Source organism: Seriola lalandi, unplaced genomic scaffold (assembly GCF_002814215.2).
Source record: "Seriola lalandi dorsalis isolate HSWRI2012SDOR001 ecotype SW California unplaced genomic scaffold, Sedor1 jcf7180002054954, whole genome shotgun sequence".
NCBI classification, from domain to species: Eukaryota; Metazoa; Chordata; class Actinopteri; order Carangiformes; family Carangidae; genus Seriola; species Seriola lalandi.
In genome coordinates, this window is record NW_019525505.1 from 599275 (window position 1) to 617222 (window position 17948).

Sequence of the window (17948 nt, forward strand, 5' to 3'; positions counted from 1 at the left end):
TGTGAGTCCTTAAGTCTAATGATTTTCTTCAATGTCTAATTTTTGTGTTGCAGGTATTGTCGTCACAGTTCATCTCATCTCCAGCTCTTTTCGCAGATGTCTTCCAGAGATCCGTGGCATTAATTTGGGCTGTGACCTTTATTGTAATCAATACTTTTATGCAACAGTACAGAAACACACTTACTCATACATTGTTCTATTAGAATCCTTTAACAGTGGACCATTTTGAAACGTGCATCTAATCTTGAACTCATGTAAAGGCCTAAACCATGCTTTGAAAGTGCCTGCAAAATACTGTTTAACACTTTATTGGGATGTTGAGTATTATAAGATTGTGCAGTGGTTACACTGTAAAATGACTGATGCATGACTGAAAGAGCAATGCTATCCATAATGGTATGATTACTGTGTTATCAGGTAAGCCTTTTTATTGTCCAACTACAGTATGTCACAATCTAACGTTAAAATAATAGTTCATTTCTGTGTGTAGTTAAACAGGGCTCAAGTGTATGGTTTGAATGTTTAATCGCTAACATTTGCATTATTTGAATATTCTGCACTTCACAGACAGGTAATGTATGTACTGTATATTGATGATTATATAGAGCACTATTGCTGAAAGCCATTAATTAACATTTCTTTGAGAAAGATCTTTAAGCTTTGCCACCAGACCCAGTATTTGTATTTTCCATTACGTATACTTTGTTTTCATTTTAATTCTACTTTGTAAAGCAACACATTTGATCTATATATCATTTTATTTTCTTACTCTATATTTCTGCTTTGCATGATTTACTCACATTTAAAAGGTGCAAAATGAAATAGTTGTATCCATTAAAGCATTTTTTCTTATTACGTTTCAAAAGGTTTGAAGGATGTATTTTAATGAGGGTAATCAAGCCTTGTTTAAAATGGTGTATTTATAATAAAATGGTGACAAGGAATTTTATTGTAACACCTTATGCTATGTAAATAAACATGGAAATGAATTTTTTTTCTCTCAAGTTTATTCATTGTAATTTTGACCAATGGCATTGTCTTTAAATATAATGAAAATAGATCTCAATTAACATCGATTTTATATAGTCAAACTTAGTTTTTCATTAGCCTGTAATGCCATACTCATATTAGAAAAATATACAATTCTTCAATAATCAGTCAGAACTAAGTTACAGTTTGGAATTTCCTTGATTGATTGAATTATAGGACTTGAAATTTTCACTTAGCTATGACTAATATATTCACTTCTAAAGATGTTAACACAAATCTTAAACTGGGTATTCAGGCTCCTGATCTATGTTTGTAAAGCAAAGATGATTTCTCACCCTTTCATTTACTTGATCTTTTACCATCTACAAAGTTGCTACCTCCAAATGTTTTTGTACACAACATCACAGTTAATTTAAGTGCCTGTAAATGCTTTAATTATCTAAAAGATGATGGAGGCAGAGAGCTGCAGCCATCCATTGATGGTCTGTGAACAAATTGGGTTGTCAAATCTCAAATTAATAATACCACACTTTAAAAAATAATCAATCACAAATAAAAACCCTGCATTCAGAAGTTGTGTTGAGAAGTGTTGTCATGAAAATGTACATTTCAGAAGAATGTAGAAATAGACAGCAGTATTCATTAGGCAGAATAGCACCTGTCTATATCACTATTGCTCCTACATCACTGCGCAGAAACAGTATTTAATGTTGACTAATGATTGCAGGGGGGATTCCGCTCTTGATTGGTCTCTTTGGTCTCTGGTCATGGGCCAAACATGTTTGTCACATTTTCCCACGACTAAAAATGATACATTTGTACAAAGTTCAGCTGGGTCACACCTGCAGATGTGTGAAGGGGGAGAGGGGGGGGGCCTAGATCTCCACAGGCAGAAACCTCACACTGAACCTGAATCAGTTATCAAACAAATGTCTATGTCCAAGGAAGAAGTGACAGTAGCCGCCGCTGCCGCCGCCGCAGCCGAGGAACCAGAACCGAGGCGGCCGAAATGCACCCGGTGCCGCCACCATGGGATCATCGTCCCGCAAAAGGGCCACATGAAGTTCTGTCCGTTTCTCAAATGCGACTGCTGGAAGTGTTACCTCATCACACAGCGGACTCAGATCGCCACCCTGCAGAGAAACCTGAGAAAAGCCGAGAGAAACCCCCATGAGAAACAGCAGCAGCAGCAGCGTACCAGCGCCCCCCACTGTTTCAGCGGGAGGAAACCGGCGGCTCCGGGGACTCCTAGCGCCTCGGGTCCAGATGGAGGCGCTCGCCCGTCGCTCACATCTGGACTGATGAGTCCCCGATCCACAGGGGCCCCGGGGAGTGCTGCTAGTATGACCAGGAGCCCCCTGGACCCACGGGGCAGATTAGCCCTGGGGGGAGAGCATGTGGCCGGTTTGGGGAGCAAAGAGCTGCTGCCCCTCTCTTCCAGCGAAGAAGGAGCTTTAAGTAAGTTGTGAGTTAATTATAATGTTTAACTGTGAACCTGACTGGACTGAAACTATTCAAAGTAAAGAGAAATATGTTAAATATTCATATTTAGCTGAACTGGTTAGCAACAGATCAACAATAAATTATGATCCGCTGAGAGCGCCAAAAATTAATGTTACAAATTAAAATGGCTGACATTTATTTATTTTTTTTAAATGTTTTTGACTGGCGGGTTTTGTTTGTTATGTTTCTGGCAGAGCGGTTGTCATTAGAAAGTTAAACCCACACAGTTTTGAATTTTCTATCTAAATGACCTACATTTTATGAGTAGCTAAAAATAATAACTTTATTTGAAAGAATCAGATGAATGTTTTCATCAACGGTCATCCTCCATCTTGTGGTTTTCCCCCGTTTGTGTGTATTTCTGTCATATAGTTTAACTTTGGGGACAAATTCCAGAATAAAGATCAGTTCATGTCCAATCGGGGGCAAAAGCCATGTCCCCAATTTGGACCAAGCTGATTTTTGTGTCAATTGTTCAGGTCAGGGTAAGTCTCCAGAATTAAATGCCACTGTAAAATCACTTTTTTGTGTCATCATGGCAAAATGTGAGACACCTACTGTGGCGGGAAAGACCACTGAGGAGGGTTTGAATAATCTAGCATAATATTGATGTATAAAATGTATTTTACGTGGGCTAATTTGAGCTACTTTATATGATGCTGGGCAGCTTGTGAACTTCCCCCATGGGAATCAATAAAGGTTTGTAAATTATAACAATACACCATGCTTCATTAGTTGGTAATATTTGGCATTCCTTGTCTGAATCTCCAAATAATGTCATCAGATAAATGTAATGAACTAAAAAGTACAATATTTGCCTGTGAATTATCGAGTAGAAATATAAAGCAGCAGAAAATGGAAACACTCGAGTAAAGTACCTCAAATAAATGTACTTAGTTTATTTAATGACATCACCGTGGGGGAATTTTGACACAATTTTTACATGTTCTCTTTCAAATATATGTTCTCCTTCCCTCTCAAATATATTATTAATTGAGAAAATAATTGGGAAATTTAAAAAAAAAAAAAAAAAAAAAATAATGAAAACAGTTGTTGTTAGCTGCAGCCCTAATGTTATCATGTATATGACCTCCCCATATTATGGTGTGGGTGGATGTGAAACCTCCTGACCTAAGCACACTACTCTAAAATAAATGAAGGAAACTTTAAGAAGATTTTAATGTTCAGATTTATATTCTAATGTTTCCACTTTTCTTCCAGATGCTCCTTACTTCAGTGAAATAGGGCCGACTCCTCCTCTGCCTGTTATCCACTTTCCATTCAGGATGCCCGACCTATACCCCAGCAGCTATGCTGTGTTGCCAAGCTTGTATGGGTTCTACAATGACAGCCTCTGTGGAAGAAGAATATTCCCCCACTTCCAGCAGGGGGCAGTGAATTACCCGCCTCCACAGGAGCTTAGACCTCCAGCTGTAAGTAGCCATTTGTCTTTTTGCAACACACTGCAGACCAGCTGTGTTAAATATTAACTGTTACTCTGGCCGTGAGATTTGTCACATAATAAAGATCCTTGTCTTTCTCAGGACTGTGGACAGGTCTTCTTCACTCTTCAGCCGCCCCCCCTCCCAGAGCCCTTCCAAGAGGAGCTGATGCCGAGGCAGTTCCCACAGCCTCCCCTGCCAAGACACAGTGAGCCGGACACACAGGAGCTGGATTAATAATACAGGCAGACTACATCGCAGAGGAAGAGGAGGATGAAGGAGAGTTCAGTCGTTTCTGTCCAGGCGGATGCTGTTTGTTTGCTGATTGTTGGTTTGAATGTTCTGCGCAGTGTTTCTTGTTAATGTGCTGATAAAGGTTAGAGGCTCGTTTCGTTGATAAAGGAAATGAGCTGATGAAAGAGACAAAGGTTGAATTATTTTGTATTTCCATTTTTCAGAATTGATAATAAACAACAGTAAGAAATGTTTTGTTTAAGACTTGTTTTTATTTTTCAAATGAGCACTGCGCTGGTTCAGTTGAATACTGGATTAGTCATTCAACTGAAAATGAATCATGACTTATGATAATCATTTAATAATTTCACAAATTTTTCAAACAAAAATGACCAAACTTTTTAAATATGTACTTTTTGGTTTTTAAACTCTTGGCTCTCTTGGTTGGAGAAGTAGCCCAAGTTTTTACTTGAATAAAAATACAAAAGATATTGGCATCAAAATGTACTCAAGGTGCCAAAGTATTCATTTTACAGAATTTCCCATTTCAGAGAAATATACAGTATATATTAGTGACTTGTAATTATTGAGGCATTAATGTAATGTAATGTACTAATGTAATGTAATGTACTTCGTTACTTTCCACTACAGCTGATTTCAGTTCAGTTTGTGAAGTTGACATTAGATAGATAGATAGATAGATAGATAGATAGATAGATAGATAGATAGATAGATACGGTGCTGAGATGGGGGGGGGCAAACACCTTCACTCTAACCATCACTCCCATGTCAGACTGTGGCCCAATCCCAATGTCCCCCCTGAACCCTGAACCCTGAACCCTGAACCCTGAACCCTCAGACTTAATTGACATCCCCTGGTGAGTGATCGAGTGTGAGAAGCTGCAAGGGCTCAAAATGCTATAAAGAGGAATGGGACAGAACTTATACCATGTGACCTTGATGATGCCAAAACATTTGCATTCAGTTGTGGGTTTGGGACTTTTGATTGTACATTTCTATTCCCTCCCTTCACTCCCTGTTTGTACAAAAAGTAATAACTAATAATTAATAATGACAAATAACTCCACAGTTCAGGCTCTGAGTCACAGTGAGCTCTGTGTTTATTATGTCATATACTGTCTGTTTTCTTGTAATGCCAACATTAGAATTTGTTCCTTTCATGCTTGTTTAATAACAGTTCTTCTTCTATCTTATTATATCTTGCGTTTTATGGCCGTTTTTATGGCTAGTTTCATGGCCACTGTTTGGCGTTTTTTAAGCTTCCCCTGATAACAGTGGAAACCTCGTGTTTAATATCACAACACTATGAACTTTGGGTAATTCCCTCAGGCAAAGTCTGCAGAAATGCGGACTTACAGAAAGTGTCCATAAGGACTCAATGTGTCTGCTGGAGAGTCCTCATGCCCTCGATGGTTCGACAGTGGGACAGAACTAAACCCTCATGAACTAACCAGGAATGTGCCCCAAAATCTGTGAGTCTGTGAGGGGGGACATTATCTGTAGTCTGAGTGTTAGAGGTCTGAACTGATCTTTTTCTAACATTTTCATAGTTATTATCTTTGCAGCTTTACAGATGTAATAAAATCCAGCTCAGTGGGTCTGATTGCCCCACAGCAGTCTGCAGAGCTCTTCCAGTGAGTCCCAGTTTATTTAACTGGATCGAGGTGATGTTGGTGGGAGTGAAAGGAAAAATAACTCCAGGGTCTTGGACTGGACGATTCTCTAAAAATAGCAGCAGCACTCTGTATAAAGGTAGATACATGAACATAATCACTGGTGTGGTCCAGCAACAAATCCCCACTGGGATTAAAATATAAAGTGTCGCTGTATGAACAAAAAACCTTGAGTTAAATATTCAGCAGTTAACAGAATAAACCACAGTGAACCACACTGACCCTGTGCTGGTTTAGTGCTTGTTTATTGGATACCAGGAGGGGGGCGTACACCGTGACTCCGCCCCCCTCTGCCCTCACCATGCTGGTGGGATTTTTATCAGAATGATTCATGTTGGCATCAGCAGCCTGAAGGAGTTCACTCAGTGCAGCTGGAGAGAGGAGGAACTGTGTCGACCTCCGAATACCTGACAATACTTCAGACACATGAGTCACTTCAGCTCTTTGTCTCCATTTCTCTGTGTTGATGGTGGGAGACAAAACATCATGGAGTCACATGGGGATGAAGTGGTTACTGTGTAACTTGAAATTGAAACTTAAAACATAACATCACTCAATGGAAACACAGTCCATTCGCAATGTGTTTTGTCGACTTTTCTAAAAAAAAGAAATGCTTCTATTTTGTGCAAAGCTGCGATGGAAACCCAGCTAATGGGAATTTAGTACCACTGATAGATGAAGATCCATAGAAGGTTATTGCAAAATAAATAACTGCAGCTTTATTCTTAATTTAAATCCCAACTGCAGCAGAAGGAAACAGATAAATGTAATAAATGCAAGTAAAACACTAGAACCTCCCTCCTCTGTGTAACAGCTTGTTTTAGTTTGGAGCCGGGAGCAGACACACAACCCTCAGAAGGTTTTGTAAATGATTTAATAAGATAAAGTTGCAAGAGCGTAGAAGGGTTAGCTGGGGACAAGGGCAGAGCCTGGTAGACTGTCTGTGGCGTGGTCTGCCAGATGAGTTGGCAGCGACGGCGTGACAAGTTAATTTGACGCCAGAGTCCCTAGGCACAGGAGAGGTTTGGGTAAGAACCATTAGAAAGAACTCCAGAGAGTGCAAGAGGATATGTGTCACTGACAGGCCGGAGCACTTGAGCTACAGGTGATGAGTTGATTGCAGACAGGTGTGGAGAGAGGCCAGGAGCCAGGGGAGGTAAGCCACGCCCACAACACATACACAGACAAACAGGGAGACGCAGACAAATACAAAGGAAAGGGAGGGAAACTAAGTCACAGCTGAGCCATAACTCTCTAAATTACACTGTCTATTGTGTTATTCATCATGTACTTTAATGATGATACTTATAATCATCCAAAAACATGTCTCAGTAGAAGTGTGCAGGAGAAAACCTTGCACATGTATTCTGTGAGGCAGCTGCACAGGAACAGGATGTGGGAATCGTTTCGGTTTTCATGTTAGCAAACTTTTTGCCTGATGAAGGTTTAAGATCAAAATGTCCAAATTAATCGTTTGCTGCAAGTCAGACAGTGTGCAGGATTTTTTGATTGCCATTAAATTTTAAGATTAACTTTAAGACATCAGAAATTAAATAAATAACTTTCATTGTTAGGTTAGTGAATAAAAGTGTAGGATTACTGGTCCATGTTTTCATGTCTTCACTATGAAAAAATAAAGATTCATTGCAGGGAGTCAGACGCACAGAAGGTTGTGAGACTGAGCAGCAGGTTATTATGACCCATAGTTACATTTTGTTGCTAGGTGACATCTAGTGGTCGTAGTAAGGATGACAGGAGCAAAGGGAAAAGTGCGGTGACGTAGTATAAAGAGAGACAATGAGGTGGTGGTGGGGGGGGGGGGGGGGGGGGGTGCTAGAGCCAATCCCAGCTGATATTGGGTGAGAGCAGGGTACACCTGGACAGGTAGCCAGTCTGTCACAGGGTTTGACATCAGTCAGCACAGAAACAAATACAACACACAGCAGGTCAACACTGGTGCCTGTGTGAATGTACAGTCTGTCTGCTGAACAAGTTCCACAGTTCAAACACTGGAAGTTTTGTTGTTGAAGGAAGAGATGAAAACATGATAACTGCCCCCGTCCTAACCTTCAGCTCTTACTGTCAGAGGATCTCTGTCGCTGTTGTAACTGCACACAAACCTCCGTCCTCGCTGTCGGTTTGTGTGCACAATAATGTGAGTGAAAGGAATTCAGGAGTTTCTGGGTGGAATCTGGATCATAATTAAAGTGCTGAGTGTTCAAACTGAAATAGCAACACAACCAACAGCAGGTAGCTGCTTTTCATACATTGCATTGTGCAGGTTTTTTCTTTTCTACCACGGCCTAAAGTTCCGGGAAGATTATGGATAATTATTACTTAATATTACATTAATCACAGCACTTTGAGGACATAACATGAACGAAAATACGGACAAATTGCATCCCGTATATATTCAATACAGGACGCAGCATTTTATTTTCAAATACAGGTCAATCCCGTATTATACGTAACGTAAAATGCAGCAAATACTCGACCAGTCAGAAATGTTCAGCACTGCAGACCACACCCCCCAATAGTACTACTGGAAAGTACTACCCCCTGACCAGGGATTTTTTTTGGGGTCGATCTATTACCCCAGAACTAAATTTAGACCCTGGTTCCTGCGGTGGAAACGCGCATAGTTCCTCAAAATGTTCCTGGGGAAAGTTCCTGCTGTGGAAACGCGACTCATGTAAGAAACTCATGAAATGTTATTTTTTACCAAACCAGCACAGACTCTGCACAAACTATCAGATTCATCATTGCAGCCAAATCAGGGCTATAATTGTGCATATTTTTCCAGCATTATGTTTCCAGACTTCAGTTTTATAAGACTGGTAAAAAACATGACAAACTACTCCAGTATGGGTGGGTTGTGTACTCATTTGTTACTAATATACAGTTGGCACTACATGACTAAAGAGACGCCTACTCTCTGAATAGCAGTTCTGAGGAAATTCATAAAATCAAAGAGATTATCTGGCGTCTGTAACAGTGAACAAGCTTTGATAAAGTGCCAGGAAAACAGACTCAGCCTTAGCACATGATACTCGCTCTACCAGGTGAGCTACCAGAGTTCCCCTTGCAAAATTTGAAGTATCAAAACTATAGTATTACTACTATACTACACTAGTACTATTTGTGTAGACAAATGTTCAAAATACTAAAATAAAAGTATAATACTGTCTGTCTATATTATATTGTGTATTATATCCTTGAGGCCTGACAAATGTACTGAATGAACTTCCTCATAAAATGTTTTGTTAATGTTAAAATTACTTTGCTGTGTCTGATGTCGTGTCACCGTCACCCTGCACAAAGACAAAATGAAGACCCACTCACTTAAACATGCTCCATGGTTAAAAGCTCCAGAAGGTGCCTTTAATGTTGCCTTTAAAGGTGGTAAAGATAAAGTTATTTATTTTAATTATGTCATCTACATATTGCTGGGTAGTTAAATTATATATGATTGTGTGTCTGTGTTAATTGTTTCTCTATTCACATACACATACATATATAAGCGGGCCTTTTAAATGTGGGTAAGATGGCTAATAAAAGAGCACACACACCGACACAGTGGAGAAAGAGTGAGCTGCTAGCTGCCATGCAAACTGGTAAAACAGATGTGTCATGTCTCATCTCCGGTGTCAGTGTCTGTGGGACACTTCGATCTGTGATCTGTTTTAAAACTTATTTGTGGGCTGCAGCTCTCTCTTTCATCTCCAAGGTTTACCAGCACCGTGCTGGACAGGTGACGGGTGTGTTACAGTGTTTGTGATCTGAGACGTTTCAGCAGGAAAAGGGGCAAAGATGTTGTGTTCACCTGCTGATCAGAGCTGGAGCCGATTAGATACCTGCGTCTGCAGAGTCATGTGACCTGGGTGCGAAAGCTGATTGTTTCCTTTTCCATTGCAAACAAAATCCAGATGTTAGTGGGTCTTTGCGGGTTTTTTTAAAAATCAGAAATAATAATTACACCTTCTGGCCCCATTAGCAATAGCATCATAACAATGATTTGTCTAATCTAATCTAATCTAATCTAAGAGGCCCATAACCCTAGTGTTATCTTCGTTCTTTGACAGTCAGGTGACTAAAGATGAGCAATCCTGCTTCGTCCAGCTCAGATAAGATCAGATCTTTTCTGCGGCTCTAGAAAATATCATCTGAGCTTTTATGTCCTCCATACTAGACTATTGACACTGCTATCAGCTGACCAAACATTTACAGACGATACAAAACGCTGCTCCAGACTGTTCACATGCTCCAAGAAAATCACTTGTTTTTAAATGTGCTTTATAAATAAAGTTATTAGTATTGTTATGATATCACAGACAGAGCATTTTGGATTCAAACTTTGAAGTTTGGATTTCAAATAAAAAACTGACAACCCTCGTCCTCACAGCTGTGACATGTATTCACATCCCTCACTAATATGGTGATTAAAAGTGACCTTTTATGTACAAGCCTAAAATTTCATGTTAACACAAGAGCAGAGCTGTTTCCCTAGAATCTCCACCCTGCTGACTCCATCTGTTTGTGAGCTGTGATGCCAAATAGTTACTGTCGTGCCAGTGGATGTGGCCATGACAGTGATAATCCCGATGTTTTCCTGGAGATGAGTTTAAAAACTGCAAAAAAAAAAAAGTGAAAAGAAGTTTCAGCCAATGACAACGGAATCTAAGGTTTTGCTTTTGCAATCAGAAATTCAGTGTTACATGTTTTTCCACGGACAAAAAAATATATTTATATATACAGTATGTTTCAGATGTTAGGTTTCAAATCAGCAAATCTGAGTGGATCAAACCTGAAAACAAAGAGGTTCCAACCCCTTCCCCTTCCATCAGACAGAATGTGAATCACTGTATGAACTGTACAAGTCAGTGAAGGTTGAGAGGCAGCATCTCTGTCACTGGTTTTATAATGCGTGCGTAAAGCCACAGTTGCTCAAGACTTAAAGGTTATCAGCCTGATTATGAAACACTGACACTTTTTAATAATTGTTTATAGACGCTTATTATCACAGCAGTTTAGGTGGGGCAGCTGTCACTATAACTGATGTGTGTTATCTCTTCTGAACAATAGTTGGCCATTTTCCACTTTCACTTACAACCTTACAACTGTATTAAAATAAAATATATAAAAGCCGTATTTGTTTGTGCATGTAGGTAACTGTAAGGATGTTAAGAATGTGAACCTTAGGTAAGCTGCTGACCTTTGGGGGTGAGCAGGATGTCAAGAGATACATTACACATCTGGATTCTATGCTTATATTGGTGTTTAGGAGTTTATCTACATCCCGCAGAGATTTAGTGATGCACCCCCTTTTAGGAGGAGGTAAGCAATAAAAGTGAAACACAGAGGAAGTAAAAGTTAGCTACACCCAGAACAACATACGATATAAGCAGCTCAAGTTCTGCCAGTGAGAGACTTGGTGTCTGTCCTTCGTGCACGAATAAACCAGCCATATTGAAGTGCTGACTTGTTGGTCTGATTTGTACACTTTTCCATCTCTCGGTCATGAGAAATCGTGTTTTCAATAGTTCAGATCCTTTTGCATAATGTTGATATATGATGTTTTTTTATTTATGTTGTTCTACTCTTTTTATGATCCTCTGGCTCTTTGGCTTTCTCTTGTATCTGGCTTTATTTTTCTGTAACTGTAGCTGCCATTACAGACAGTTATACGTTTTTAAGTTCATTTAGTAATTTGATTTTAAATATAAGAATAATTTACATTCTAAATAAAGCATCATTATTGGTAATTAATAGAAATAGTTCAAAACATACACAGGAATGAAAATGTAAAAAGACCTCTCTAATATTTCAGAGGAACCAGTGTTTTAGTGTTTGGGGAGTGTGGGGTGTGTGGGGTGTGTGGGGTGTGTGTGGGGTGTGTGGGGTGGGGTTTGTTATTGTGGTGAACAGATGAATAAATAAATAAATGAATGACTCATGTGGCACTTAGATGACCAATGGTGGAAATATGATCAGTCAGTCAAACAGTCATTCAGGGACATTCCACCATTATAAATGTCGCCCCGCTGATATATCCCAGCCAACAACAGTTGATTATATCAGCTTTAAATAGGGGATTTGAAAGCTTCTTCCTCCACCGCGTTTAGACTATTTCATATTTCTCTTTTATATGTTAAACGCTACATTTTATTTTACGTTTGGATAGAGCCAGGTAGTGGTTTCCCCGTTTCCACTCTCTATGCTAACAAACCATATTTGCACATTAGCCTTAGAATTCACTATTTGGACTTATGTTATTTTTTAAGTATGAATAAGCAGGTTTCCGTGGAGATACTTGGTTCACCTCTATATCAAACAACAGTATGTAAGTGTGTAAGTCAACAGAGGTGGCGGCGAGTTAACGGTGGTATAGTTTGACCCTCATTCTTCTACGGCTGAGCGCTGCAGACGTGTGTGATCAAGCAGTGAGCAAACACTTCAGTGTCAGTGTGTTCAGCCCCGCAGAAAACCTGCCAGGACTTTTGTCCATTATTGATGTATGAGAGGAGAAAGACTGGGTGTGTCCGAGATAACACAGGCTGATAAAACCTGTCCAGTGTGCTCGAGGAATGCAGAACACACTACATGTTGTTTGAGAACAGAGAGCTGAACTGTTTCAACAGTCAACAGCTAGTGAGTGTTTTAAGAATCACATAAAAGAGATTCCTCAGTCACAGATCAAAATTAACTGTAGGAATCATGTCAGGGATTGAAGTTATTGAATATTTCAAATGTGTTTTTTTTCTCTTGATCCATATTATTGAGGTATGTGCTTATGTATGTGTGTGTGTGTGTGTGTGTGTGTGTGTGTGTGTGTGTGTGTGTGTGTGTGTGTGTGTGTGTGTTTTGCAAGTTTCCTGAGAATCCGACAAAGATTCATCAGAACTGCAGAACCAGATCTGATAAACTGTTCCTCACTTCCTCAAAGGGAGATTTCCACATTAGGGTCGGTGATTAAAGCTCGATAGAACATTCTCCTTTACCAAGGCCAAACAATCCAACACGTCTTTTGTTCTCCAGTCTGGTTTTATTATCTGTTGAATATGCATTGTGTCATTGCTGTGTCGTAATTGATTATTATGGTTGTATGTTGAATGAATTACTATTCAGCTGAATCAGTATGTGATTCAGATTCTGTTTTCCTCGACCAGATCTGGATTATCATCTGGATCTACACCAAACTGTTCAAACGCACAAATCTCAGCATCATAAAAAGTCTGATTTTTATTTTATTTATTTATTTTTTTTACATTATTTACTGAGAAATTGACAAAAATGGACTTGAGGAAACACATGTAAACAAACAAAACACAAGGAAACATGGAATTTTCAAACACATGAGCTGCAAATACTCACAACACAACAGAAGTGTTTCCAGGGGACACTGAAAAGTGATGAACCTGGCTGCGACTTGTTGTTCGATGCCCAACTGTGAATTCTGAAGTTGAAAGCATTGAACAACAAATGTGTCTCAGCAGATTCATCACTTTTTTATCAGTAGGAGTGGGTCACTTTCAGTTTGTCTGTACTTCCCGTTCCTGTGAACGCGATATCACTGTAACGCTTTGATGCAAAGGTCAAAGGTCAAAGGTCAAAGTCCCAGTGACCTCAGAAAACGTTTTTTTGGCCTCCTGAAGGCGATGTCTCTGTAACGCCATGAGGGAATTTCTTCAAATTTTGTACAAATATTTTCTATGACTGTGGATAAAATCTGAAACTAGTCTGAGTGCAGGAGGGATACAACCGCAAGGAGGTGATTTCTAGTTTTACATTATTTACTGAGAAACTGACAAAAATGTTGAAAAATGCCTGATCTCACAACATTAAGGAAAGTGATAAGAAGAATTCCCTGGATCTGCCCATGTAACTGGATCATTCTTCCCTCGCCAACTAAAACAAACAAACAAACAAACAAACAAACAAACAAACATAATCTCATTGGCGGAGGTAATTATGATAAGGATCTGGTAAGAGGCAGGGTTCATGCAGTAGAGTGCAGGTTAGCTTAGTTTAAGGAGAATGTGTGGACGATAAGAAAGAGGACAAATCTGAACAAAAACAAATAATCTGACCTCTTTATTTTTAGAGGCTTCTAAAGAGAAGTGCACGGATACTAATGATGTGAGCAGTCAGGGGCTTTCAGAGCACAGTGAACTGGGTGTGGCGTCGACATCAACGGACAATGGAAACTCTATTAAAAAACATTCCTGGGCCGGTGTATTCGCTGGGAGAGTCTGAGCAATATCCTGCAGGAGCCCTAGACAATGTGGAGAGCTGCAGGAACAAACGTTCTGGTCTTAAGTGGACAATGAAAGACATATGATGAGGGTTATGTGGAATAAATTGAAATGAAACGAGCACAATACCCTAATTGGATCTGTGCCTTGATTCGGCACAGTGGCGAGTTTTTGTTTCCATAAATGGATAACAACCAAACTTAGTGTGTTGAATCAGAGCTTTTTAAATAGTATAATAGATTTGATCATTTTCTATAGTGGAATGATGAAAGTCTGTCTTTATTGTACCAGCATTTAGAGTCTTTTTCTGGGGTTTAAAGTGAAAGTTGTGTCACTCATAGTGAAACCTGAGGCTGGTTTCACACCACCGCCCCCACCCTGCACCTCCTCCACCACCGCCCCCACCCCGCGCCTCCTCCTGCCCGAATGCCTAAAGACTTTCACAACCCTCAGGCTGTCTGAATACCATCCAACGGGAGTGTATTGACCTCTGAGAGCGGAAACATTTGGTGAAGTTTTTAGTTTCGGCACAGAACTTGATTCTGTTTCAGAGAAATGATCTAAGAAAAAGCAGTTTAGATTTAAAAAAAAAAAACTAGAAGAGTTACAGTGTTGAATAGTGAGCAGAAGTGTTCAGCACAACATTATGATGTCACAGCGAAGTTGATCTTTGACCATTTGGATATAAAATGTCGTCACTTCATTTTATCCTTATACACATTTCAGTTAAATTGTGTCGTAAGAGTCACCTGGTAGACAGTGTACCATTAAGGTGTTGTCCAACCTGTGGCCCTCTGCTCCATCTCTCTCTCCCTCACTTTCCTGTCTCTCTCACTGTCGCAAAAAATAGTGATGAACCTGCTAGGACGCACATGTTGTTCAATGCTTATAACTTCAGAAGTCGCAAGGTATTGAACAACAAGTGCGCCCCCACCAGGTTCATCACTTCTTAGTGTCCCCTGGAAACACTGTTGTGTTGTGAGTATTTGCAGCTCGTGTGTTGTCAAAACTGGTGAAGATGTTTTCTGAATTTGTCTGTTTGCATGTGTTTTCTGAGGTTGCAGTGTGTTGACCTCTCAGGGCCACCGTACCCAGTGAACGTTCGTAGCAAAGTTGAAGAAATTCCCTCAAGGTGTCCCTGAGATACCGTGTTCACGAGAATGGGATGGATAGACGCAACACCCAAAAACAAGTCTGTATCCCCCACAGCAACAACGCGACACTGACGCATCCACGACTTAAATCAACATTTTCTACATTAGCGATGGACAGGAGTTGCAGAAACAGGGTCGGGAATCAAAAGTCTTTAGGTACAGTGTGATCTGGTTTTGAGTCTGGGTTTGGTTCTTGGCTTGAGGTTAGGATTTTATCTGAAGCTTTTATCTGAAAAAGACGATTAAAACCAGACCAAACCTGTGTTTTAGGGTTGAGTGGAAGCGTTCAGGCTATTTGGCAAGTGAAAGTGAGAAGAAATGTACATATAACTAGTAGCTACACGGACATATTCAGGATCCTTGAGCAGACCAGTGGGCGGTAAGCTAAAAGCATGAGCGTGTTAAAACATGCCACATTTACACAACACTTCAGTGGCTCAGCACTCTAACGTTTTCTTCATTTGTGATGAAGCACTGAGTTGTATGTAAAACACAGCGTGTGATTCATGCTTGTTTGAACAACAGCTGATGAAGAGCACAGGACTGTGCTTAAGTATATTTGTTCAGTAGTTAAGAATGAGAGTGATTAAAGCACACAGACCGGCTCTTGGTTTAGAGTTTGTCAGGTCAAACATCATTTAATGAGTTCAGTCAGCCAATTCACTGTCAAAAGGTTAGTTTAGTTCACCTAATGAAAAGTTTTGAATGAGCCTAAAAAGAATATCAGATTGGAGCCTAGGTTTTTTTTTTTTTCAAACAACTTAACAGTATTTTTTATTATATTTATCAAACTAAACTAAAATGACACATTAAGGTTACTACAAAACTACAACTTCCTGAAACCATACTTAAGGTGGTTATGGAGCAATATTTTACTTTTGGGTAAAGAAAGTATTTGAGTTGGAAAAAGTGGAAAATTTAAGTTGCATTGATTTGATTATTAACTACATCTGACTTAAAGCTATTGTGTTAATCTAACTCGTTAAATTGATGAGTTACCAAATGAAGCATTTTTTTTAAGTTTGTCAAACAATTCTCTTTTGTCAGTGTAAATTCCTGTGAAAACAGGGCATGTAATGTTACACAATATAAAAGATAGAACAGAAATGGGCAATCATCCCAGAAAACTGGTATGTCATGCCAAAGGGTGCAATACAATTTACTCAAGTACAGTACATTAGAACAGTACATGAGGTACTATTTGAGTTTTCTGCTAAGACTGACAATAAAACAAATGTAATAATGTATCAATCTGAAAGGGCCATTCTGTATAATATGTACTTATTCTTGTCTGATTGGTTACCGAAAACACCTGAAGTCAGCTGATTACGAGAAGAATGAGAGAGGGAGAGAGAATCGTTAATAAAAGAGGCATAAAGATAAAGATAGTCTTCCTGATGGAACTTACACTTTGCTTCATTGAATAGTTTAAAAATGCTCTTATTTTGAGGTTTAGTTCGGAACTACATAACCCTTGACGGGCCGATGATAAGAGGAATAAGAAGTGATGGAGTAGGTCTGCTGTCAGAGCTCTGGTGTATTAGTGTTGAGGCGGCCACTGAAGAGAACCAAGTTGCACTGATGGAGCTCCTTGTGCTTTAACTTCACCCACAAATGAGCTGTGATGCACAAACTGTTTAATGGTTAAATACCTACGATTACTTAAGGATCTGAATTCTTCTTCATCCAATACCACTGCCACACAGCATCACCTTATATTATGGATTCTGCATGTGTTGTATGGTAAGAAGGTAAGAAGACATCAGTTTATCTAATAAACAAATGTGGCATCACTTGACCTAGTTTGTTTGTTGGTTTTTGTTCTCACCCTCATCAGTGTTTGTTATTTGATACCTGAGCTGGCAAAGCGAAGCTGTTCTTATGTTTGAGGGCACGCCAAGCTGAGTCTCTACATGTAATCAAAATGTTCCCCTTTCTGAGATCTTAAAAAAATCCTCTCTTCCTCAGAACACTGTATCCGCCACACCCAGCCTTAACTCCGAAATCATTAGCGTGCCGATGTGCGAAGACAAGGCGGACTACAGGTAAGAGCTTGGCACAGGTGAGGCCATCACCCGCTTGCCAAAAAGTGTTGACTTGATGTTAGGTCGAGAACACTCCGCACCTGACTGGCAATGACTTTTTTTATTTGTGCTTCTTCCGTCATTGCCTCTGCACGCCTCTGATTTCCATTTAAGAAAGAACGCCACGACTGAGTTTAGCTGCTGAAAAGCCGTTGAAAATGTAGTTAGTTAGTTAGTTAAATTCCATGATTCATGACATCCATGACAATTTTGGTGAAAAAATGTAATTATAAAAAAATGCTAATAATGTTGGAGGCACGTTGGTGCAAGAAGGTTCTGGGTTCAGGCTTTCTGTTTGGAGTTTGCCTGTTCTCCCTGTGCCTGCGTGGGTTCTCTCCGGGTTCTCCGGCTTCCTCCCGCAGTCCAAAGACATGCACATCAGGTTAACCGGTGAATCCCAGGTGCCCATAGGTGTGAATGTGTGTGTGACTGGTTGTTTGTCTCTGTATGTCAGCCCTGCTTTTTCTTCTGACAACAGAGACAGAGAGCTTTACTCTGGTTTTCTGTGTTCTGCCTTCAGTGGTGAAATATATCATGCTGAGATGCAAATGTGAGCCACAGCAAACATCATTTACTTGAAGTTATTTCCTAAAAA

The 17948-nt window shown here is 39.8% G+C and overlaps 2 protein-coding genes and 1 long non-coding RNA gene across 13 annotated transcripts in view; all 3 read left to right on the forward strand.

Moving 5' to 3' along the window:
- The window catches only part of pleca (plectin a), a 91511-nt gene extending 90522 nt beyond the window's left edge, over positions 1 to 989 (forward strand). For all 11 annotated transcript variants that reach the window (XM_087170624.1, XM_087170625.1, XM_023394922.2 and 8 more), the window contains one exon: positions 54 to 989. The gene's annotated coding sequence lies outside the window, so the exon portion shown is untranslated. The remainder of the gene's footprint in view (positions 1 to 53) is intronic.
- Positions 990 to 1781: 792 nt separating this feature from the next.
- LOC147817466 (uncharacterized) lies at positions 1782 to 4419 on the forward strand. The gene is made up of 3 exons (XM_087170628.1): positions 1782 to 2448; positions 3715 to 3926; positions 4038 to 4419. The coding sequence occupies exons 1-3, from the start codon at positions 1839 to 1841 to the stop codon at positions 4170 to 4172; spliced, it is 957 nt and encodes a 318-aa protein (XP_087026754.1). The 5' UTR covers positions 1782 to 1838; the 3' UTR covers positions 4173 to 4419.
- A 2436-nt stretch (positions 4420 to 6855) lies between these two features.
- Positions 6856 to 17274, forward strand: LOC147817467 (uncharacterized). The gene is made up of 2 exons (XR_015436347.1): positions 6856 to 7019; positions 17238 to 17274. It is a non-coding gene; the product is annotated as an uncharacterized LOC147817467 (long non-coding RNA).
- Positions 17275 to 17948: the final 674 nt, after the last annotated feature.